The 25,174-nt window shown below is 37.8% G+C and overlaps 1 protein-coding gene across 3 annotated transcripts in view; it reads right to left on the bottom strand.

Annotated features, from left to right (window-relative positions):
- Ctnna2 (catenin alpha 2) overlaps positions 1 to 25,174 on the bottom strand; it is a 1,104,669-nt gene that overhangs the window by 760,279 nt on the left and 319,216 nt on the right. For all 3 annotated transcript variants that reach the window (XM_069989104.1, XM_069989103.1, XM_069989105.1), the window contains one exon: positions 8,918 to 9,084. In XM_069989104.1, the coding sequence (XP_069845205.1) occupies positions 8,918 to 9,084 (167 nt within the window). The remainder of the gene's footprint in view (positions 1 to 8,917; positions 9,085 to 25,174) is intronic.

Below are 25,174 nucleotides of genomic sequence, written 5' to 3'. Positions count from 1 at the left end.
AGGGAAAGAAGTGTGTATATAACAGTGATAATAGATATCAGCAAGCCTTTTATCCCATCAATGTGATAATGTCAATCCATTTACTAAATAGCAAACTTATGGTAAGGCAAGAGTGCTCAGAAGCAAGGGGAGTTCTTTAAAATAATTGCATATGAGCAGGGGGCCTAATTTCTGCAGAAACTTAGGCTTTCATTCGCATTTTCTATGGCAATTCTGCATGGCTACTTCTCTCTTTACAAAATATATTATTATGGTGCAATCCTCACTGTTAGCATTTTCCAGTTCCTACTCAGGCTGTAATATTATTACAGCCTTAAGAAAAAGGAGAAAGAATGAATGTGAAGGGGCTGTGTGCTTAAAAGGTTTTCTTTTTTTCTTTATTTTTGTTGGTTGTGGGGCTTGAACTCTGGGCCTGGGCACTGTCCCTCAGCTCTTCAGCTCAAGGCTAGCATTCTATCACTTGAGCCACAGCACCACTTCTGGCTTTTTTTTTTTTTTCTTCTGCTTATGTGGTGCTGAGGAATCGAATCCAGGGCCTCATGCATGCAAGACAAGCGCTCTACCACTGAATCACCTTCCCAGCCCTATTTTTTTTTTCTTTTGTTAGTTGTGGGGCTTGAACTCTGGGTCTGGGCGCCATCCCTGAGCTCTTCATCTCAAGTTTAGTACTCTACCACTTTGAACAACAGTGCTACTTCCAGTTTTCTAGTGATTAATTGGAGATAAGACTCTCATGGACTTTCCTGCCTAGGCTGGCTTTGAACCAGAATCCTCAGATCTCAGCCTCCTAAGTAGCTAAGATTATAGGTGTGAGCCACCACACCCAGGGTGAGGTATTTTTAGTCACTTAAATCAAATCACCCTTTAGGGTATAGAAAGGCCCATTTAAAATATGTTCATAGTTTAATGAGCAGTGTAAATCTCAAATCTTGTACACAACAAAATCACTTTCTAGTAGATTTATAGTCATCTTAACTTGGCCATCAACGGTATTGCTAAAAGGATTCACTTGGCATTTAAGTTGTTCCTGCTGATTATTTGCGAAGTAAATCTTTACTTAGAACATAAAAAGTGGTTCCAGGGAAGAGAGAAATCATTATCTCAGAGGGAGCTAAACCCTAGATTTCTTTTTATTTTTTATTTTTTTAGTGTACATATAAAACTACTGGTTTTTAGTAAGAACAATTTGGAATATTTATTTTGTTGTGTTACACATAATTTCTCTTCTCATTGGTTTTCTCTGCAGAATTCAGATGCTTGTTTACATTTATAATACTTACAAAATATAATTCAAAGAAGTATTTTTGTAAATGCCCATGATGGAGTCTGTCCCTATAAAGATAGACTTGGTTTGAATCTGGAAAGATCTGAGTGCTTATCTCTAGTCAAATGTTTCATCTAGAATCACAACTCATAGTATATTTCACAACCCATTGAAATGGAGAGAAACAGAGAGACAGAGAGAAAAAGACAGAGAAAGAAATAAAGGGACTTAAAGACAAAAGGGAAAAAAAAGACTAGAGAATTCTGCAAGTGAAAATTACTATCAAAGAGTACATATTTAAACAAAGAAAGGGTATAATTTGGGGAAGGAAATTGACTCCTGTGAGCCAAATCAACGCTTCCTCTAAAAGATTACTGGCCAGCCAGGAGTTCAGGGACAAAAGTTGAGGAAAGAAAAAATTTTACAAGGGAAGTGGCCTCTCAGACACTTTATCCATTGTGCACCCACCTGGGCCATTTGTATGAGAAGGGCTGTAACATGGGCCTGAATTTGAAGCTTGGTTCTGAAAAATGAACTCATGTTAAGCTTGGAATGTCTCCAAGGGAACGGGAAGTCGGAAAAGATAGAAGCTAATAGTACAGTGGGTACAAGCTGCGGGCTGCTGTGATGACTGGAAAGATGAAGGTGTCCACGGTGGAGCACTTTTATAAGCAGGAGGGTTGGAAAAGGTCTATGTTCTGTACTGAAGAATGGCTTTCCACATGAAGCTGCCATTCCCTCATTAAAGTGCCCACATTAGAAGGGGCATTAGAAACAACTGTTTTGGAAGTGGCGCTGTGGCTCATGCTGTAGAGCTCTTGCCTTGAGCTGAAGAGCTCAGGGACAGTGCCCAGGCCCAGAGTTCAAGCCCCAGGACCGACCCAAAGGAAAAAAAAAAAGTAAAATAAGAAACAACGGTTTTGCTACAGAGCAGGCAGAGTCTGTGAACATGAAAGTGACAACTCTGTTGAATCAGAATTTATTCCTTGTCCTTAATATTTTGATTCAGGGCCCAGATCAGCTGAAAAGACTTGAAAAGACTAAAGTGTCATTAGCATGTGTTCTCTATCTAGGGGGATATTATTTCCAAAGCTTATGACTTGAACCCCCCTTCCAGGACTTCTATTTTCCATTCTGGAATAAGCAAGACTGCCTGCAATTGTGTTAATTGTCTGAGTGTTTGAACCAGTGCCTGGTTGGTTTTCATCTTTTTGTTTGGGGTTGAAATTTAACATACTTCAATTTCAAAGAGTTGTGTGATCATTCCTTTTTCCATTAAGTATTCATGAAGCACCAGAGGCAGGAAGGTAAGCATAGGAGGAGGAGGGTGACCTCCCCTTCTCCCTGCCCTTCCCCCCCTCCCCAGGAATCACATCTCTGCCCTCTAGGTCTGTGTGCACAACTGATTTCTCTGCCCTCATTTAAAGCACACACCTGTGCTAGAGGATCACTGTCAACATAGTCATTGATTTTGTTAGGACACACTGACCCAGTCCAGCGTCCTTGTGTGGATACATAGCTGATTGAATTTTAAATGACACTGATGAAACGATTTAATAAATCATATCTAACTCCCCTGTCTGATTTCACAACCAAGTTAAAAATATCCATCTTGGAAATAAAAGCTGGCCAAGTAAAAGGCTGAACATGAGACCATTGTCTGTGTTTTTCCCTGCACTTTGGTTTGATCACCCATATTTGCATCTTTATCATGCTTCCTCTTTCTGCCTTCTAAAAATAAGCTGGATATTTTATTTTCAACTTTCTCCTCTTTGAGGAATGGAATTTCATGATTCAATTTTCCCTTCAAGTAAGTGAAAGGATCTCATCACAATGCAAGCATGATTAAATGATTAAATAATGATTATACATTATTCTTAAAAGTGCATATTTTAACCATGTACAACATTATTGTTTATGATATACTTCCAAAGGTAATTTTAATTTGGATAAAAAAATAATTGACACTAGCCAGAGTCATCAACTACTTGTGATGAACCAGATATTGTTTTGAAAGTTTATGCCAATCTAACTTAGTTCTCAAAGCAAGTCTGATAATTGGGTGTTTTCTTTATTCTTACTTTGCAGCACAGTGACTGAAACTAGACCAAGATGTTTCAAAGCAAGTGAGTGCAGGGTTTTGGGTTTGGACTCAAGTCTTTTACTCCTACTACTTTTAAGTTGTTGGGCTGGGCTACATCAACTTCTCAGGCAGGACAATTTTATAAAGCTGTCGGTATTCAGATTTTATTATATTCTTAAATCCTTGAAAATGAAGACTGACTAAGAGTCTTGCCCCAGCTGATTAGCCTCAACATTTGAGTTAGTACTTCCTTAATATCTCTAAAAACTATACATCACCATGGCTTTAAAAAATTGATACATAAAGAGTACAAAATATTTACAAGTTACCCAAGACCTCTACAAACTGGATCTCACTAACTTGGCTATCCCCTTTCCATCCCCTAGCTTCAATGCTTAGAAGATGGAATATCTTGCCTTGTGTCAAACTTAACCCATCTCATGTCTTTGTCCTGTCCTTGGTTTGTGAAGCTCTCTCTAGGTAAAGTCTATGGTCTCACATCTCTGTTTAATGGCAACAACACCCTATATGGTTTTAGGATATTATTCTTTACTTGCACAAGTGATCAAAAACAAACTCACCCTTCCTGCTCTCTGAACATGGCCCATGCTCTTGACATAATGTTCCTTTCTGAGCCAACTCAGTGTTAAGCTGTGTAAGCAGAGTGTGTGGTGCAGATAATGCAGCAGGAAAGGCTTTGCAAACTCATTCTAGCATGCTCCCCCAGCACACACCTGGGCATCAGCAAAGTCCCTCTGTAAAGCCCCATTGAGCAATTTTGCAAGAGAATATTTTCTTTCAGACAATACTCTGTGAGCACCTTTCTTTAGCGTCTTAAGGGGCAGATTTCTGAAAAATTTCACTTGCTTGTGTGGAACCTTGGTGATTTAAGCACAACACAGAAACCCAGAGGTACACCCTACAACCCACAAATGGCTCTCGGTGCTGGTGCATGAGTCCTTTCTATGGGGTTCGGTGTCATCTCCTATCTGCTATTTGAATATTTTTAGACTCTGCTCTACTTTTTATTAGGTAATCATTTGTTTCTCTCCTCTGATTCTTATGATTAAAAATTCTTTCCTGTATATTCAAATTTTCAGTCCAAATTACAGGGTGATTTTGCTCTCATTATTGGAAAGAAACATACATCCCTCAACTCCTTTGATGGAATCAGTTTTTTAGTTACTTCTCATGATCAAGCCCTAGTTTCATGTCTGGTCTTGTGGATCTGACTGTTGAATTTGGGGACAGTGGTTCAAGGGAAAGCAACCCACACTTACTTCAACCAATGCCAATCTTGAGGCCAAACTTTCCTAGCCATGTCCCATATTATCCTGAATTGCTGAACAGTACAATTTCATGGAGTTTATTTTCAGCATGTGGTTAATTACTTAGGCAAATGAAGATATCATTTTGTTCCATGTCCCCCTCTAAATAATTACAACATACTTGTCATTCATGGGCCAACCAAGAAGAGTAAAACCTTAGTTTGAGCAGTCAAGGAAAAGACTTTCCTCTTTCACATTATCTCTACGTTAGAAAACTACAACCTTGAGATGCTTGGCAACCGCTTTTACCTTAGACTAAAAGGAGCCTACAAAGAACAGATCCCTCAATGAGAGAAAGAGGACAGAAACTCAGTTCTTGCGACTAACTTAGCCTTGATCAAATTTTTCCTGACACTTTAAATCTTAAGACTCTTTGTTGAGTCTGTTATTTATAGCCAAAAAGTACCTTAATTATACTTTTCTTCTGGGTATGACTATAGCAATATGCAGACATTCTTAGTGTACAGTACATTGTTGATGATTCCTGGGTTGGTATGTAAGGTTCTCAAAGCAGAAGCCAACCCACGTTTGAAGTTAGGTATACTGGCATAGTGTTTTATATATCGTGAGTAAGCAGTAAATATTCCCTAATAATCAACTGAATAAGTAAATTACGAACAATTTAGTGTGTGAGGGAAATATCAGGATAGTTCTGGCAGAAATATAATGCTAAGAAACTGAGCCATTTTTTATATATTTGAAACCAGATGCAAGACTACTGTAATCCAATTGAGTGTAATCCAACTACATCAGAGCTTCAGCAATAAGTGGCGACTACTAAGAAATAATGAGTTATGAGGCTGTGTTTGACAATTTGATGATAAAGTCACAAAGCACAGGTAATATTAGATTTTTCCCTGTCCTATTATTGGCCTCCAACAACACAGCATTATATTTGACTTGTAGGAACCACTAAGAAAACATGATTTCCCCAAGAAATTGACTGAGTGGTTACAGTTTTTATTATTATCATCATTCCATTTTCTAGGGAGAAATTCTCCCATCATCAAGTACATTATTTTAGTAGCTACCCTGAGGATTGAAAAAAGGTGATTGTTTTCTCTGACATGTCTAGGTGAGTTTATGTGTAATATCATTCCTCATGCAAATAATTGACAATATAATCTGATTACATGAATTCAGAACCTAAGAAAAATAAATATCCTCTTTTTCCCTACTGATTGGAATGAAGGATTCCTTTAAAAGTGTGCGGGGCCATGAATTAACTAAACACACTGACAATGTCAACTGATTGCAAGGTAAAAAAAGGTTTCTACCTAGGAAACCACTCAGTAGCAATCTCAGTAATAAAACTGATCAAAATTCAGCACCATTTTTAACAGTGCCTAATGTACAAATGATTGGCATAGCTTTGCTAACAAGCATCAGATCCCACTAACTGGACTTTGGAAAAATGTGAGAGCCAATGTCTTCACACTCTCCTCTTGAATATGGAAAGGCAGCAGCAAAATCTTTGAACTGTCAGTCCTATGAAACTTCTTCGATGTTAAAGCACTAAAAAATACTTGTAGGATGGGCATGGTAAGCTTAATACATGCAACTAAAATACCTGTATGTTGCATTAGTTCCTGGGAGGACATATAAATTTATGTTTCCAAATAGAAGTGCAAAGCAGTAGACTGCAAAGAGCTATACACTGCCAAAACACATAAAATCTGCAGAGGTTTTAGAGTCTAAATAGCATCTGTTCACAATGACTTGAGATGCCAACAATTATATACCAGGATGCAAGGTAGAGAATGATGATAGGTATTAGAGAAAAATATATTGACTGCCTTTCATCTACTTGGTGAAGGATTGATGAAGAAACATGAACCTGAGCATTAATAAAAAAGTAATTCTTTCTACCTTTCTGTAAGTTACAAATATATGAGAAAAATTGATATCTGGAAAGAACACCCTAAAATTTGGCATCTGGCCTGAAAGATGAATAGTAAAATACCATATGTAATGCTTAACGGTAAAGTGGCTAGCCAGCAGTCACATTACAAGAAGCTGTGGGATTTATTATAGATAATTTTCATTCATCCAAACCAACAGAATGTTGGAATCCCAAATTTGCTCTTATTAGAAATCATCTAAACAAAACAAATCTTGGTAAAGATGTAGATGATAGTTGTTAACCTGCTGAATCAAAGCATTTAGAAGTAAATGATTTTTGTCTTCCATCCTAAATTTAAAAAGTGAATAGATACTTATAATATTTTATGAGGGACTGTTGTATTTCAACAGCAAAGAACTAATACACTGCTAGGCAAAATTATGGGCTTGTTAATTTACAACTATTTTGTGGACTCAAAGCTTTTTGGTGGGTGGTGCATGAACCCCAAGACTTACTCAGAATGTGATTTGACCCACAACCTAGCTGATTCAGTGTAGTTCTTCATTTCTTCCACAAGAGGGCAACAATCTACCATCACTGTTGGCTACAGGAGCTGAGGTCTAAGTAGAACAAATGTGTTATTTAGTCTACATTCATTTTTAATTTTACAACTGACAGGCTGACAGGAGTACTTAATATGGCTGGGTTGACCTTTGCATGATTTTGTGCTAAATTCTTTTTTTTTAACGTCCCTTAATCTGCAGAACAGAGAAGAAAATGCAATTGACTGCACATTACAACGGGCTGAAGCTGTATTATCAGCTGACAGCACCAGTCAAAGAGATGTGCAGACAGGCAGGATTGCCTAGCAACTGGTGCCACTATGGTATCCCAGACACAGAATGAAAGAGCATTTTCTGTAGGTGGGCAATTTAGGAAGGATACTTAACCTGTCATCACTTCCCAGTGGTGGCTGAACAAGCTTACCATAGCCTAGACAATCAGTTGAGATGCAGGGTTAATTTCTTTAAGTTCATTTCTATCATCCCCATAAGAGGATAAAGGAAGACTGTCTTTCTGGGGAAATATTTTTATGAGAATGTAGTCTCGGACGATCAAATGTGCTAGCAAGGTAAAAATGGTAAAACTTTTCCCCTAGCATACTTGAGGAGAAAGTTATCCTTGCCATAAAGGTTGTGTAAACAGAGGTGCCAGGAGGAGGGACAGACAGCTGGCACTGCAGCCTGCAGACAGATGCACCGGGCTCACAGTCTATAAGGGGCTCCTGATTACCACTCATTCTGTGGTAAGTATTCCTAGGAATTTCCCTGACTCAGCATTTATATCGCTGAGCCGTCACTAACCCCATTTGAATAGTGACAGAGCTGAGCTGTAAGAACATAATGGTGATGTCAATCCAGTTGGCAAGGGGACAACAATAGATCAAAACCTAGTTGGTCCAAATCCAGTGATTAATCCAATCCTAATGCTATGTGGCCTCCCCAAACTTTCTGAAACAAGTAGAGTTTCTCATTGAATGGTGTATTTCATCAAGTTTGAATTTCTTTCCCTAAGTATTTAAGGGCTTATTCTTTGGGACAAATTGAAGAACAAAAAACAAAATCCTCCTTGGGCAAGTTCTGCTTTGGATTCCTTGGTTCCTTAGGGAATTTTCTGGAAACTGTGAAGTGCTATAATTTACTTTATGTCCATCAGCTCAGGTTGGAGGTCTTGAAGATGGACAAAGACTCAATCAGAGATATTAGATACCAGGCTTGGTGCATTAAAAGTGATTCTGGAAACTCTGAACCATAAACCTTTTTTGGGGGGTAAGATAGGCTAAAAATGTGTGTGTATGTTCACACACATACAGACATACACATATATACACACACACACACATATATACACACACCTACTCACATATACACACACATATATACACACCTACTCACACACACACATATATATTTACACATACATACATATACAACGTTCAATGCATAATTCATAATAAGGTTGGCATAAGCGGGCACTTGGCCCATTATCTAGAAGAGCTCTCTCTACCCTGAATTAGCTTATGAACCTACATAGCTGTGAATCTCAAAAGAAGCCAAAAGCAGATGCACTAAATCTAGTCTTGAAATCTAGAAGAATGTTGTGTCACCTACTCCAGAAAGTAAAGAATGATCCAAACACTGTGCTTTGAGGGGAACAAAATGGCCCAAGCAATCTTAGATGACTCTGCATATACTATGGAATGCATGTTTTTTTCTGAAATCTTGGCATTGTACCATGTAGATGAGTAAGGAGCCACAGAAACATTTTCTAGCAGCATTCAGAGCTGGCCAAGAATGCCACTCACATAAAGCAAATTTGGATATATTTTGCATACGTACAATTTTCAGATGAGATAATAGTCTCATGACATCTGCCATGTCTGCCAGGATGAGCAAGCGGGTTACTGCTGACAGCAGAGCCCGGGCTGCCCGCACCATGGTGCCCCGCTTCACTGAGGAGCATGGGTCATCAGCGAACTCAGAGGAGGCGATCCGCATGGTCTCACCTGGAAGACAAAGCGGGAGAGGCATGTGGGTAGACAGGAGGCTGAGCAGGTGGAAACGTGAAAGATCTCCAAATGCATGGTGGTTGTTCTTATTGCAAAAGTTGGGTGAGCAGCTGACGCTTCTCTCTGCTCCAAACCAGCAGAACGTCTTTGAAGTCAAGCATACCAGTGCATATGGACAAGTGTTAACAAAACTAAGGAATAAAATCATACTTTTAACCACAATAATGAAGACAATATATTCAATTTGTGTCACAACTAAGAACCTGCCCTGAGTTTAACCATCTTCCCTTCATCTCTCTTGAAAATAATGCCAGTTAATTACCGGGCAACTAGTTCAGGTTACTGACATCCCAAAGACAAAATTTATTTCTCAATGAGGCAAAGGATTTCTTAAGACTATCCTCTTAATCAAGCTAAGACAAGAGTACACGGAAACCCAAGGTCCAGTCTTCCATCCCTCTGTTGCAAAGAGCTCCTTGGGGTTATCCTTCATAACCTTTCCCCCTTACATCAGAACACAGTGACTCAGTATCAAAATAGACGTATGGTTAAGAAGTCCTGTGAAGAAAGTAGTGATTTGCATATTCAAGATGAGGCTAGGAGGAAGAAAACTATTAGCTTCCATGGGCTATGGGAAATGAAAGTGTGCTGTTCCTGTGAAGAATGCAGTGGTTGGGACAAAAGTGGATCTAAAGCTGGGATCTGCAGCTTCATGGATGTGTAAGAGAGTGGCTAGAGAGAGAGGTGTAGAGCCTAGAACACCATCAAAGAACTTTGGTCAAGTAGAGAAGTGACATGAATGGACTTGTGTATTGGAAGACTATTTTTATCACGTTCTATAAATTAAACTTCAAGCGGGTCCAATTGGGACTAAGAAACTGGAAGTAAGCAGGGCAGATATGGTTGTAGTCTAGAAAGCACTAATGAGGGCCAGGACTAGGAAAATAAGTGGAATCCTGATTCAGAGGAGAAGTAGATAGTAATGAGGTCTTTAAGACATGGACAAAGGTTTTCAGGGACTGATTAGACAAGATGGGACAGATGATATATAACAATAGTGGAGACATGTACACTATTTGCACAAATGGATCCCTGGACTGGGAAACAAAGGGAGATAATTAACTCAAATAATACTCATACTGCATGTGTGGGTGGATATTCACTGGGGTCAGGAGGGCGGGCAGGAAGCATAAATGGAGTTTCATCTCAGCAGTTAACCAAGGATTAAAAAAAAGCTTTCAATAAATTTGAAGAGTTGAATTAATTTATTCAATATCGTTATTAGAAATGATTATCAAACAAAACCTCACTTGTTAAATAAAGCCAATGATAGCTTTGAGCAATCTGTAATTTACCCTGAGACACAAATGAAAAAGAGAAAAAATAGAAAACACACACATCCCCAACACATCTTCTTACATTACAGACAGATGAGAATGTAATGCCATTCACTCATTGTTACAGTTATTTAAACGCTTATGGCAATACTTTTTATACTTGAAGCATGTGGGCGTACAGGAAACCATATCATGCTGCTTTCTAAAAGAAGCTCTTATTCTCTGCGAGCACATTATATTGTCCACCAAGCCTAAGTTTTATGCATAGGCATAAACAAAAGATTTGATATAAAGTGGCGCTGTAGCTCAAGTGGTAGAGCGCTCGCCTTGAGCTGAAGAGCTGAGGGACAGCGCCCAGGCCCAGAGTTCAAGCCCCACGACCGACAAAAAAAAAAAAAAAAAAAAAAGATTTGATATATAACCAGGTTTGAAATGAGTGAAAAATTCTTTTTTATAATGGCATCCTAGTGAATTTTCAAGAGATGTAAATAAAGTTTAAAGTTGAGATTGCAGTTAGGAGACACAAATGCCACACAAGTGTCACAGCCTTCCTCAAGTCTATTTAATGTTCTCTACTCCTCTCATCCTCCTTCTTCCAAATAAGACATAAGTGGCAAATATCTGAGGTGGAGAGAAGAAAGCTACTTGATTTCTCTTTCAGGGCCTGGGTGCTGCCCCATAGTTTTTTGTTTGTTCTACCACTTCAGCCACACCTCCACTTTTAGCTTTTTGGTGGTCAATTGGATATGAGCGTACCAGAGGTTTCTGTCTAGGCTGGCTTCGAACCACGGGTTTACATGTGTGTGCTGCCATGAGATATTTCTCTTTTTCAGTGAGAATGGAAAGAGTATTACATACTGAGGCAAATCCAGTGACATATTGAGAGGATCACAAATAAAGCTAAACAAATTCCTTGGCAGTATTGTTGGGTAGATAAGCTGTTGGGAATAGACTCACTTATTTGAGAGGGGTGTGTGCTGTGCACAGCCAACTAGTAGCTGCAAGGGATTCCGCCATTGTAAATTGAGCCTCAGCTTGAATAAGAGGGAACCACTGAGTTAGAGCTACTCCAAGAAAACACAGGACCCCAGGAGATGTAACCAAGTTCACCCCATCCAGCATGGAATGGCTAAGACATCACCAAATGGGGTTTTCCATCACAGACTTGCATATAGAGGGGCAGTGTGATGGTGCTTTATCCAGATACTGTCCATTTGATCACTTGCACTTCAAAGTACAGTGCTTCAAAGACATTGAGTGACAGATCAGAAGTATGGAATCCTTAGGTGGAGGTAATCAACTGGGGCCCAGAGTAGGTATCTCAGTATCCAATGGATGTCCATGAGGAGGGAGAGAAAGAGATGAATTTGCAAGTAGAAAACTCAGGCTAAATTCTGAGATCATTCTAAGATAAATAGAAGGTAATTTCACTCATTTTAAATTAAAAGTAAAAGCTCATCTGAAACACATATAAATGATTTCATGTTGTTAAAAATTCCAAAGGAAAGGCAATCAGAAATCAGCTATAACTTTAATGTGTCTTATATCCCTGCAGTTGTAGGCTTACTGAGTTAAATGGAAATCTATATTACAAAATGATAAAACTAAGTTCATCAGTATAAAATGAGCTATTTTCCCAGGGAACCGTTTTATTCTGCAAGACAGAAATAATTAACCGAGTATAGGAAGGGCTGTGCAGGAAAGGGATGAAGTGTTGGAGAAAGGGTAGCAGGGATCTGCTTGGTCCAATCTACAACTTCTCACCTTCTCTTTCATTTATTTGATTTTATAGCTCACTCAGAACCCAGTCTCTAGGTAAAGGCTTTGATCTCCTGAAGCCACCTTCATCTGCTGGAAAGAAAAAATTAACCACTGAAACAGTGACGAGAGACCCAGCAAATAATATTCTGTAATTCTTTTATACCAATGCTTGTCATATGTGTATTGTTCTAAAAGCTTTACATACTCATCTCAGGGGGTAAAAAAGAACAAACATTTAAGGTGATGATGACCCGGATTCGGACTCTGACTCCAACTATTTCAGGAGCTTAGTGCTTGCTTATTCAACTTGCAAGTATTAGTCCCCTCAAACATAAAAATGGGGGTAAAAATAGAATTAGCTGCCACACAGACTCCCATTCCAGTGAAAAGTGCTAGACTGCATTCAAAGTAGTTACCCTGAGGCCTCCTCTCTAAGAGGAGCTCAATCTTTATTATCACTATCATAATAATTAGTACCTTAAACCAGACTAAGGAAAAATGGTGAATATATTACAGATTTGGAAATGTATTTTACTTGATTCCACTCATAACTACTTTTTGTCTTCTAAAATATTTTTTAGTATCTTTAAGTAGCTTTACAAAGGAGTTACCATTCAACAAAGCAGTTTATGAATACAATGCATCTTGGTTAATGTCACCGCTTTCAATATTCTCACCTATCTCTCCCAACCCATCCCTTTCCTCATTTTTCTTAATTTTGTCAGCTATGAATTGAATTTTTGACCACATTGCTCTTCTTCATCCCTTCTTGTTCCCCATATAGGTCTTACTTTAAAGCAATAAAACATCTGTCCAATAAAAAATAGTCATTACTTTAAGATAAGATGTATAAAAAAGAAAATGGTGCTTAGTTTTTGGGTCAGTTTTGTCCTGACTCCTGGGCTACCCTGGAGGCACTTGGATGGTAGACACCAGTAGATATGAGCTGTGTAGTGTTTGTTGGAATGTGCAATGCTGCAGACAGAAGGAAAGCAGACAGAAGACAGACTTACGAAAATCATATTAAGAAGAAAATCCTAAACCACATAGAGGCTATGGAAATCATCTGGCTCATTCTTTTGAGAATGGGCCTGGATGCAAGGTAAGAAAACTGTAAACAGCATGACAGCTAATGGAAAATCATGAGAAGCAAGGAAAGGTTATGGTAAATGTCAGGCTAAAGAGTACAGTGGAAAGGAGTGGGCAGCTAGATTAGTCCTCTAGTCTTCTGAGCTGAGGAGGGCTTAATTTCTCTTTCCTTTGCACTCTTTCAGCAATGGTAGGCATAAGACTTGTCTGCTGCACTGCAATTATAGGGGTAGGGGGAAAGCAAAGAATACTGTAGCTACAGAGAAGAGGGAGTAAAACAACCAGAACGATGGACTGTAGCATACAATAGAATTTCAATGTGCCTCCCATACCTGGTAACATGTATGCTCAACTTTTCCTTATAGAATAAATGTGTTTCTTATGAAACTGAAAAACATGGACAAGTCAAATGAATCAAAACACTAATCTCACTTTTAGTTACTAAGGACAACAGTCAGAATCTTCTGATGAGCTTTCTTTAGGAAAGTTCCCTATTCCCATTTTTTTAACCAACAGTTTTTACATGTCATACCTACAGCCATGTATTTTTATTTGTCTAAGAACGTAAAACATGAGCAATTGTTGCATTTTATATTTCTGTCTCTTTTGTGGAATTCCTAGAGAAGATAATAGAAAAAAAGTCTCAGAGCAGTGTTTTCTTAGCCATGGCTATTCTCTCTCATCATAGACTATGGAACACTTTTCACATATTTTCCTGAGGCACAAATCTTCATGAGACATCAATAATCTTACACAGCAATGCAAAAGCTGCACAACGGGACAAGTTCTGACTCTCTATGTACATCCTATCAGAACCACATACTTGTAGGACCAGGGAAAGAAGGAATATCACAACTGAAAAATGCAAGTCTGAACAGACAGTGTCCAACTTCTGAATGTTTTATCATTTTGATTAATTTCTAACGTGATTGAGGCAACACAATACATGAAAGCCAGTTACAATCCTGGTTAACTAATTTCCTAACCTCTGTGGGAAACCATTTTCATTTGACCTAGAGCAAACTGCAATGGTAAGTGAATGGCTCTGGTAGAGAAGGGTACAGAAGTTGCAATGCTAGCATAGGATTCCTCTTTTCTCTGCAGCATTAGAATGAGAATGCAGGGTTTTATACTTAACTAGGCAAGTACCCTAAAACTTGAGCCACACTCCCAGCTCTTTTGGTCTTAGGTTGTTTTTCAAATAGGGTCCTGCAGGTTTTGCTGAGGCTAGGCTTCAGACTATGATCCTCTTACCAATGCCTCGTCTATGGGTAGGATGACAGAATGCATTAGTTGAGATGAGGGTGGGGTTCTTAATATCATCCAGCCCCATATCTGCTTGCCCCAAGAGGGTTTTACCAGCTGATACCTGCCTCTTCTTCCTGTTTTGAGGGTGGGACTGAATTCTCCAGGGACTGTTCGTGGTCCCCAGTCAATAACTCACAATCCATAGTTGTCTATGCATCTTCGCAGTATAAAATTCAAGATCATAATAAAAATTACTAAACAGGCTGGTGTATGATTCAAGTGGTAGAGATTCTGTCTAACAAGCGTGAGGTTGTAGTTCAAACTCCTACACTGCCAAACCTACGAACTGTGGCTTTGGTTAAATAGCTTCCTGTTCTCTGTTTAGTTTTCTCAAGTCTAAATGGTGAGTACTTGTGACTACAAACACCTGTGTACATTTTAGTCTTCATTACTTTTCCTGCTCTTTAATTTTGGCCAGTCCAGAAACCATAAATATAACCATAATCTCTTTGCTCCTAGAAATATCTTGGACAAGGCAAATCTGTTCATTGGGAAGAGGGAGGTAAAGCTTGCCAGGTACTGTCCACTTTGAACCAAAACAAATTTTGACTGAAGCAAGGAGAAAAGTCAAATGAGATTCCAAATGCCTTAAACTTGACAATGAAATAATTGAGATTTTTTTCCTTTCTTTCTTTTCTTAAATTTATTTTCTAAAGTTGGATTCCTGAGTTTAAGAAGTAGTAAGAACGCTGTGATATTTGAACAAAGGTGAATGCAGTGATGCCTCCTTCATTTGTATCACCTCTAGGGGCCATGGCTGCCAGAGGGAAGATGTCCAAAAACAGTTTGGGGACTACTCAACAGCAGCAAACAGCACAGGCCCTCCACAGCAAGGTGGCTGTAACTGAAATCCTTGGAAAGGTCAATAAACACATCACCTTTCTCTGAGGAATACTGAATATCTGTATATTTGGTTTATTTTCTTTTTTCTTTTTTCTTGTCGGTCGTGGGGCCTGAACTCTGGGCCTGGGCACTGTCTCTCAGCTCTTCAGCTCAAGGCTAGTGCTTTACCACTTGAGCCATAGTGCCACTTCCGGCTTTTTCTGCTTATGTGGTGCTGAGGAATCGAACCCAGGGCCTCATGCATGCAAGGCAAGCGCTCTACCACTGAGCCTCCTTCTCAGTCCCAAGATATCTGTACATTTTCAAGTCAATTCTTCATAAAAATAAACTGTATCCTGGGAGCTCCTTAAATACTAATCCTCTGCAACAATTCAGGTCCTGCCACTGAAAACCAAGACAATCTTTGGCTTTGCTATGCAGTATGCAAAAGAAAACTTCTTCTGATCTTTCTCAAGAATAAAACTATTATACATGCTGCATCCACAACAGGTTCATATTTATGACAGCACCCTGCCTTCCTTTGTCATTTGACAGAGACAGGACTGTGACAGTTTTCATTCTATCAAGAAGCTCTCAGAGATAATGAGACATTAGGTAAGAAATGTGAGAAGTCTGTTGGGACCAGTCTTGAAATGACTGTGAGATTGGAGAATTTCTGGTTACCCTGGATCCTCCACAGTCTCATTTTAAATAGACACAAAGCCCAAGTAGAGAGTGACCTGCAGGAGGTCGGGTGGCTGGTAGGCTCAAACTCTAGTCTCCTAATCAGTCACAATCTCACAGTGGCTGTAAGCACAAAGCACAGTGGGACACTAGTCAATCAAAAGTGCCTCAACTCACTGAATTCCAGTGCAGCCAGATGACCTGCTTCAGTGGTTCAAGCAACTCCAAAGGTGAATGTGTCCTCATTTGGTCAGGCCCAGTATTCTTTACCAAGGATTGGTAATTGAGTCTGTTTCAAAGCATTTCCCCCCTCTTGAGAGATATTTTCAGTATGCAAAAGTACAACAAATGTCAGTAACTGATGATTAAGTGTATTGAATGTTATGAGCTATTAAACATTGTTAGAGACAGTAATGTACCACCTTGCAGAAGGCACAGATCATTAAGCGTATGGATTTTAATTATTTCAGCTGTAGCTTTTTCATGGGTTGGAGTGAGAGGGTTACACTGTTGTAGCCAGAAAAAATTATCAAGCTTCAATATGGCACACTTCATAAGTGAGGCTTTTGCAAAGACCCGTTAAATACAACAATGGCAAATTCCATAGAAAGGTGACTAGTGTCTTTGGCTGGAATGTACAAGAAAACTGTAAAAAAAGAAACCGTTGTAAATGTTAAGTAGTGATGTGTTAAGACTAAGAAAAACATAGAGCTTGGAGGTTCATTAGTGAAACAAATTTCACCTTGTATTTTCAAAAGTAAACATAAAAGGTAGTGATAAACATGTAAATTTCATTGTGCAACACATTTATTTCTGCAAAACACCAAATCACATATGTTTTCAAAGCCTGTTTTAGTTTGTAAAGTCTATAAACATCCAATAAATTAACTTCTGAAGGGCTGGGAAGGTGGCTCAGTGGTAGAGTGCTTGCCTTACATCCATGAGGCTCTGCATTTGATTCCTCAGCACCACATAAACAGAACAAGCCAGAAGTGTACTGTGGCTCAAGAGGTACAGCGCTAGCCTTGAGCTGAAGAGCTGAGGGACAGCACTCAGGCCCAGAGTTCAAGCCCCACAATGGACAAAAAAGTATGTTTTTAAAAAACAACTTCTGAATAAACCCAAAGTTTCAAAACTCGTATGTTTTATGGCAAGTCTCCCTATGCAAAGTGCAACACTGACATTTCTAATCTTAAGTCAATAAAGGTTTCTATTGATTAGTATCTCTATTCTCCTTGCAAAAATGACAAAATCAAAATTACTGAAATGCCAAGATCCTGAGATTGTAGTCAATACTTGAAATGAGACCAAAACCTTAAAATAAAATGAAGATGTCAAGAAACCATGCTACAACTTGTACTCGATTGGACAAACAGAGATAACAAAATCATCACAAAGGTTAGCATCTAATTCTGAGTGGAAAGGCAGGCAGCAATCTCAACATGCAAATTTAGAGGACACCTTGAGTTTCCTTTCCCTGATTAAGATTCAGTACAAGAGACTGCCAAGTAAGAAGGTGGATTAGTGTCCAAATCCCAGCATTTAAGAGTGTCTTGGAAAGAATGATACAGCGTAAATTCTAGCAGATGTAAAATCCAGGCCTGGCCTTTTAGGAGAGAAAGTCCTCTCTCTTCCTTGGAGACCATTCTAATTGGAGGTAACTTTAAATACTATTTTTCTTCTTCTGTGATTTGGTCTTTGATAATCTGTTCTTAACCACATATAAATATATAATCTCCTTTCGATAGGGTAGATTTTGAGAGATATGTTTTAATGTCCATAAGAGAGAAGGAAATGTCAAAATGAATATTAACCAGCTATTTTCTAGGCACTAAGGCTGCATGTATAGTGAAAAAAAGGGAACATAACATAAAGAAATAATGACCCCTAGTTTTCCAGATCTTACATACCTACAAATGTATCATATAAGCCAGTAATTGACATGTTTGTACACTGTCCTTTAAACTAATGAATATTGTAAGTATGAAAGTTTATTTTTTTCATCTCCTTTGGAGGAAAAATAAGTGGTTTCTAGAACGTTGTGATAATAAGGTAATCCTAAATCACACTGAGCTATCTTAAGGTCTAAGTCATCTTGCATACATTTGAAAGACATGAGATGTCTTTTTTCTCTATTCCAGAACTCTCATGATCTTCTATGACTTGTTCAAATTTAGGAGGCCAAGAGAAAAGCAAAAGCTGGTTCTGACTGACTTTTACCTTTGCTCAGCTGTACATTTGTAACAGTTTACTTTTGAGGACAGTTTTTTTAATATAGTTTCACAAATGCACAACTAACTTTCTCCAAGTTACTTCATATAATTGAAGTCTTTTTTTTACATCAATGTAGATATCTTGCCATTGTGTGTGTGTGTGTGGTTATATTTGTAAGATAATACAGTATTTTAAAGTTGTCATTAGTAAAACTCAATAATACTTGCATCACAGATTTCATTTTGACTAAAATATAAATGCAAAGAAAAGCAAATTGAGAAGTACACAAAAGCAATGTTCTTACAAACCAGCTAAATAAACTAGGCTTGAAATTGCTACACAACCAAATAACAAGTCAACCAACATTTTTCTAGAGTAGTCTTTGTCTAAACTGAACAGAGGGAACATTCTTATAATGAGAAAAGATAATTGAGAATAGAAAATTTCACCACATTTTTTAAAATTAGAAACAAAACAAAAGGAAACATTCCAAGTCATTGATATCACAACCATTTTCAACAGAGCTATGAAATTATAGCTCAATTAAATTGTATTCTAAAATGCAATTGGAAAAGATCCATCATTTTTGTCATAGGTTTATGGATGAACAACACTAAAATTATTAGAATCTAGGCTTAAAATGCCACAGTTCTCACATTAACTCCTAATTTGCTACTGATTTTCCATTTATCAGAAGAATAACATTTTCTTATATGTATGTGATTAAAGCCACACATCCTCTTTACCAAGAGGACTGTGTCATCAGCATTGGTATATCACTGGTAAAAAACACATGTAACAAATATATGTATATATACAAATATATATGTGTGTATATATACATATATATATATATATATATAACATATGTGTTTGTGTTCTGTGTGTGTGTGTGTGTGTGTGTGTGCATGTGTGTGTATCAGGAATTCTAGCAACAAAGAAAAAGCCAGTTTGAGGTAATTCTAATCCAAAATGACAAACATCTAAGTGTTCTAATCATTTTTTTTTATTTTTGTTTTTCACTTCCATGACTAATAGCTTGTCATTACCCTAGCATAGTTCAGACATCCTCCTCTCCTTCCAATGTAAGAATATATATTTAAAATGTTTATTCATATATATATATATATATATATATATATATATATATTTTTCCAATCCTGGGGCTTAGACTCAGGGCCTGGGCACTGTCCCTGAGCCTCTTTGGGCTCCAGTCTAGTGCTCTACCACTTAAGCCACAGCCCCACTTCCAACTTTTTCTGAGTAGTTTACTGGAGATAACTTTCTCATAAACTTTCCTGCCCAAGCTGGCTTTGAACCACGACCTCCAGATCTCAGCCTCCTGAGTAGCTAGCATTAGAGGTGTGAGCCCCTGGCACCTGGCATCCGGCAAGAACACATTTTTAAAGTAAATGAAATAAGGTCAAGACAAACATCAGATTTGAAAAGGGGAAATATTCCCAAAGGGTGACATGAAGCCTTAAATTTGGGGGAATCATGAGATTAGGGTGTGGGAAATGACAGTCCCATCCATTTTGCCTTCCCTTGAAGGGTCGATGATGCAATCACATCCATAAATATGTGCTTTTATAAAACATATATCGTCCTGCTTTACAAATATCATGTCACTTAATATTTTAGTTACTCAATATGCATACATGATGTGCCTGCTACATAGCAGATATATTCAAGATGAAACTGTAATCCCTGTTCTCTGCTTCCAATTTAGGAGTCAGAAAACCTCACGAACAAAGATCAAATATAGCAAAATATCCACTGAGCAGACATTTGGAAATTCAGCAAAGAAGATAGCTGGAAACCATGAATAGATAAGTAGCACTTGGTCATTTATAATAGATAAGGAGATTAAACAATACATACACTTAAAAATTCATGCTTAAATGTGTAATTTTCAGATATGCTCAATATTTTCAAATTTCTGAGATCTTTTATTTTTCTATAGCACACTGTGATATAGAAGAGGCTTAATTATTAAATTGAAAAAAAATACAATTACTTTAGAATTACTCCAGCAGTCCCAGGATTTATATTTATTGTGTGTATTAACACATGGACTCCATTCTCAGTCATTTTGCCAATCTCAGAGCCTTTCTTCCTCTTCAAAGCTGACTCCAGCAATGGAGCTTCATTCTAGGTTACTTAGTCTTTGTTTTTCTTAGAGAAAAAAAGGAGAATATAGTGATAAATAACTTGAAAGCTGCACTCTGTGTACCTGCAAGTGAAAGTAGGTGCACAGTCCCCAGGCAAACATATTTCTTGTTACACATTAATAAACTCATACTGAGACCAAAATTGACCTCTGTAACTGCCTATAGAAGGAAAGGACATTAGGCGTGCTGATGTTAGTATTCCATAGTGTATACCATAACGAGAACTAAAAAAGCTAATATGGATTTTCTCAAACGCACACACAGTTGTCTAATTCTATCATCATTTACACATTATAGAGTTGGAGTGACTTAGCAGCAATTGCCTTGGGGCATTGCTGGCAGGTGCTGATTGCTTTAAATATGGGGACTGGTTTGAGCATTGAGAGGGAGTTCAATTTTAATTCCCACTTTGGAAGTGTCTTTTTTTTATCAAAAGGAATTAAGAAGTAGGAGTGGAAGCCGGCCGCTGGTGGCTAGTGCCTGTAATCTTAGCTACTTAAGAAGCTGAGATCTGTGGATTAACATTCCATGCCAACCAAGGCATGCCAAAATACTAGAAGGTATGGTGGTAGCCAAGTTGACACAATCCAAACTTTTGTAAGGGCCACCACTCTGTCACATTGTCCCAAAGTAGAAAGAGAGGTCACGTATGAATCTAGTGTTCATTTACTGTAGGATACTCTATACAAAATATCATTGTAAGTTCACTGACTTTTAATAGATCTATTCTAGTTATACACATTCCAGTTAAAGAAGCCTATAAAGTCATAAATGAGTGATATGTATCTATCTAAATTCTTTACCAAGTGAATCCTGTTTAAATTCTTCAGTTAAGGCTTTGGCATTGAAGTTAGAAAAACCAGTGAAAAGGAACCAATTACTATGGATCTTTTGGGCCTCATAAATAAGAGGATACACATGAGACAGAGGCCAGCTCTTCAGTCTTTGCAAATAGACATGATTGAAGATATCCTTTGAAAGCTATTGATATCTCAATCATCCCGATGAGCAAGTCAAAGCAAGAGAATAGTAAAGACTCAATAACTTACTTGTCAACAGATTAAGACTATCAACAATGACTGCTTCGTTATTTTCCTTCTTATATGATCCTATCTACAAATGTAATTGCTATTCTAAATCTGTTATATAAAATTGTATTAGAAAGCTGGGCTACCATGATTGACACCTATATAGCTACTCAGGAGGCTGAAATCTGAGCATTGTGGTTCAAAGACAGCCTGGGCAGGAAAGTCTGTGAGACTCTTGTCTAAAACTGTAAGATAGTTAGAAAAGAATTAGGTTCATTTAGCTAAGTTTTGAAAAAAAAAGACAACTTGTTAAATGTTATTTCCAATATAATACCACTAACTAAACCATTAGAGAAATTCTAATTATATATTATTTATAAATGGGCAGTTACATATTGTACATGTATGGTAAAAGGAAAATTCATAATGGCTAGATTGCTTTGTGATAGAGGCTAAGGAAGAGAAACAGATGGTGTTTCCTAAAGAATATTTGCCTATATGGCTTTATTGTTTTCTATTTGGCAATAGAAACCTGATAAAATGTGAAGCAACATTAATACACTGGTGACAAGAAATGAAAAGCAAAAACTTGAGCCTAAAGAGGACTTTTTCCAGCAGCTAAGTGGATGATGGCAATCTCTCTCTCTCTCTCTCTCTCTCTCTCTCTCTCTCTCTCTCTCTCTCTCTCTCTCTCTCTCTCTCTCTCTCTCTCTCTCTCTCTGTCTTTATCTGTCTGTCTGTTTGTCTCCTAACTCTTTAAGTGTCTGAAGAACGTGCTATCTGGAAAAGGCAGCAGTTGCTAGAATTAATCTAAGATTCAGAAATTTACTTTTTAGGAAAAGAGAAAAGGTTGCTGACAGCATTGTCTTTGATCAAGGGAGGAGTTTTACAAGGGCAAATACGCCTTTGTAGTAAAGGGAAAGGAAAAAGGCACAGAGTCTCTAGGTTATTTCCCACAGGGAATGGTGGGTAAAGGTGGGGTGAGGATGATGGCTTTGGAAGACAAATATTGGCTACTTTAATGTTTTGCCTGGGGCTCTTCTGCATTTTTATGTAACCTCATTTTCAACCACAGTAAAATTACCTTGAGACCTGTGGGACTGGGTTCCAAGCTTAAGTTTGGGAAAGTACAATGTGGTATCTAATATTTCCTATCCAATACCACTCATGAAAATATTAAATAAGTCCCAAGTAATTATTAACGTTTTAGATAAATTCTCAAAATCTAATGACAGAAGAAACTAATCATATACCCTAGTTCCTTTCTGATTATATTTGGGGGAGCTTTCTAATTTCTATGCTCATTCATAAGTTTATAAATTCTCCTTCCTTAAAGTATGGAGATATTGGCTACTACTAAATCAACTTCAATTCCTGAGGTGGGGTGGGGGGAGCAGGGACCACTATAATCAGCAGCAACAGAGGAGAAAAACAATTTTGAATGAACAAGTATAGTAGAACGGTAATGGTTGATGGGGAAATAGCTGGGTGTCCTGTGACAGGGTCACATCTGGTACAGACACTGCTGAAAAACCACTGCACAGCCTGAGTACCACATAGGAAGCTTTCAACAAATGCTCATCTTATTTAATATTCATTGCTTCAGGAACACATGTGCTGTGACTGAATAGTGAAATGAAGTCATGGGCTGGCTTGCTTTTGTTTGGGTGTACATGAACACAAAGGGATGATGCTTCTTCTCTCTCAAGGTGTCTTCCAGGAAAACAAAGCATGCAACAAACCATGGCAGAACTAGATATAAACAGAAAATGGTTCGAAACTGCACACCAGAAGATTGTCAATGTTTAAAATTTAAGGAAAGAGAAAACCAGGCTGTGTCAATGTGAATAGCCTAATATTTATGATGAGGATATGTATAATTCAGCTTCCATAAGAAAATAACTTTCTTAGGTGGAAATTGAGGAAAAAAGTTCAGACAACTCTTGGTTAATTTGATCAATCTACTAGGTAATGGGGAGTACTGGATTAGTAAATACTTGATAACTATTATTAAACTCTAGTGTGAAGTGAGACCATTCACCATGGGGGACTAATCACGCATTGTTTTACATAATAGCTATGGAACACTTTCAAATTGCTCTAGGTGGCTGAGGTTTGTTTGCAGGTCAGATTTGGCCAAAGGCAATGGTTCATCCTAGAATTGTGCCAAATTGACAATGAGCTAAGTTGGGGGTGAATCACAGAGAGAGTGGATGCAAGGCCTAACTGAAAAACTTAACGGAAAAATGACTATAGATGTTTTATTTCAAATCTCCAAACTTACCTAAAATTCAAAATAATTCAAGGAACACATGAACTACAATTTTGCTTCAATTACCTGAGAAGATTTCTGAAGCAAACTAGATATGATCAAGTACCAAATGGCAAACAAAACCCAAACAAATGCAGAAACTGCTAAATCATCAGCCTGAATTTTTCTGTCATATTTAGACCACATAAAAGACCAAATTAAATAAGAAGAGAATAAAAAGAAATATTACAATATAATTTACTTTCATTGAAAGATAGAAGATTGAAATTTCTCTGGTAAAAATGTTTAAAAAGTGTATTCTCAATGAATAAAAATTGAGAACAGAAGAATTCATCTAGTAAAACCCCAGGGGATGAGAATGAAGAAGATGCCTCTGTAATGAAAGGCTAGAGCAGTGCCCAAATGAGTAATCCTAATTCCTAATATGATTTTATACACTTGAATTGTATTAAGGGGAAATACTTAATGATGCTTAATCTATGTAGAGCAACTCAGACAGAAAATTACCTTGTTTATCTAAAAATGTTAAAAGCAAGGACTTGGCTGAGAAGAAAACTCTGGGCTGTTCAGGGTAAGGAGCTAAATGACATAGGCTGCTCAAATAAAACTTTATAAATATGACTGTGATAGATTTGGGGTAAGAGAAGAAAAGCTGAAACACCAATTTAAAAATAACCATGAAGAGAAGGCAAAATCCTTATTCTCCTCATTTCTTTTTTTATAGCAAATTAAAACAAATAGATTTATTTATTTATTTCCAGATAATATTTTTATTGTGAAAATACCATACAGAGAGGGTACAATTACATGGGCAAGGTACTGAGTACATTTTTTTTATTTCTAAAATTGATTTCACTATCTTTCAATGTAAGGACTAAGCCAAAGTTGAATAGCTCTTATAAAACCAATCTTAATTTCTGTGAGACACTTATCACTTTGCTTAAAAAGGAAAAGTACTCAAAGACAAGCCAGTTATCACTCGTACGTTTTTTCATTTATCATGAACTAATAATCTTAATATTCCCTACATGCATATACTATGTCATACCCTGCCTGCCATACTGTCAGGTACATTATTATAAAACATCTTTGGAGATACAATGGCAAGAGTCAGTACCAAGTAGCCAGAATGGGCATTGGATCAAAGCAAAGCAGGTTGCCTTTAATTTGTAGCTCCCGCAAACACCAGGGCCATTGGATTTACAGCCTGTATTTATCATGTTGAATGGAAGCTGAGAGCTCTAGTTCTCTGATTTCTGATTTCTGCTGAGACCAGCTTGTCAGACACCTCCGGCAAGGAGCCATATTGCTTTCATTATCTTCCTGGGGTAGATCACAATGTCAAGTACAGGTAAGCATTAAATAAATGCCCATGATCATGACTACCAGGATCACACCTGT

The sequence above is a fragment of the Dipodomys merriami genome, unplaced genomic scaffold (genome assembly GCF_024711535.1).
Source record: "Dipodomys merriami isolate MVZ:Mamm:240054 unplaced genomic scaffold, mDipMer1.0.p SCAF_37, whole genome shotgun sequence".
Classification (NCBI taxonomy): Eukaryota; Metazoa; Chordata; class Mammalia; order Rodentia; family Heteromyidae; genus Dipodomys; species Dipodomys merriami.
This window is presented reverse-complemented; position numbering and strand designations above follow the sequence as displayed.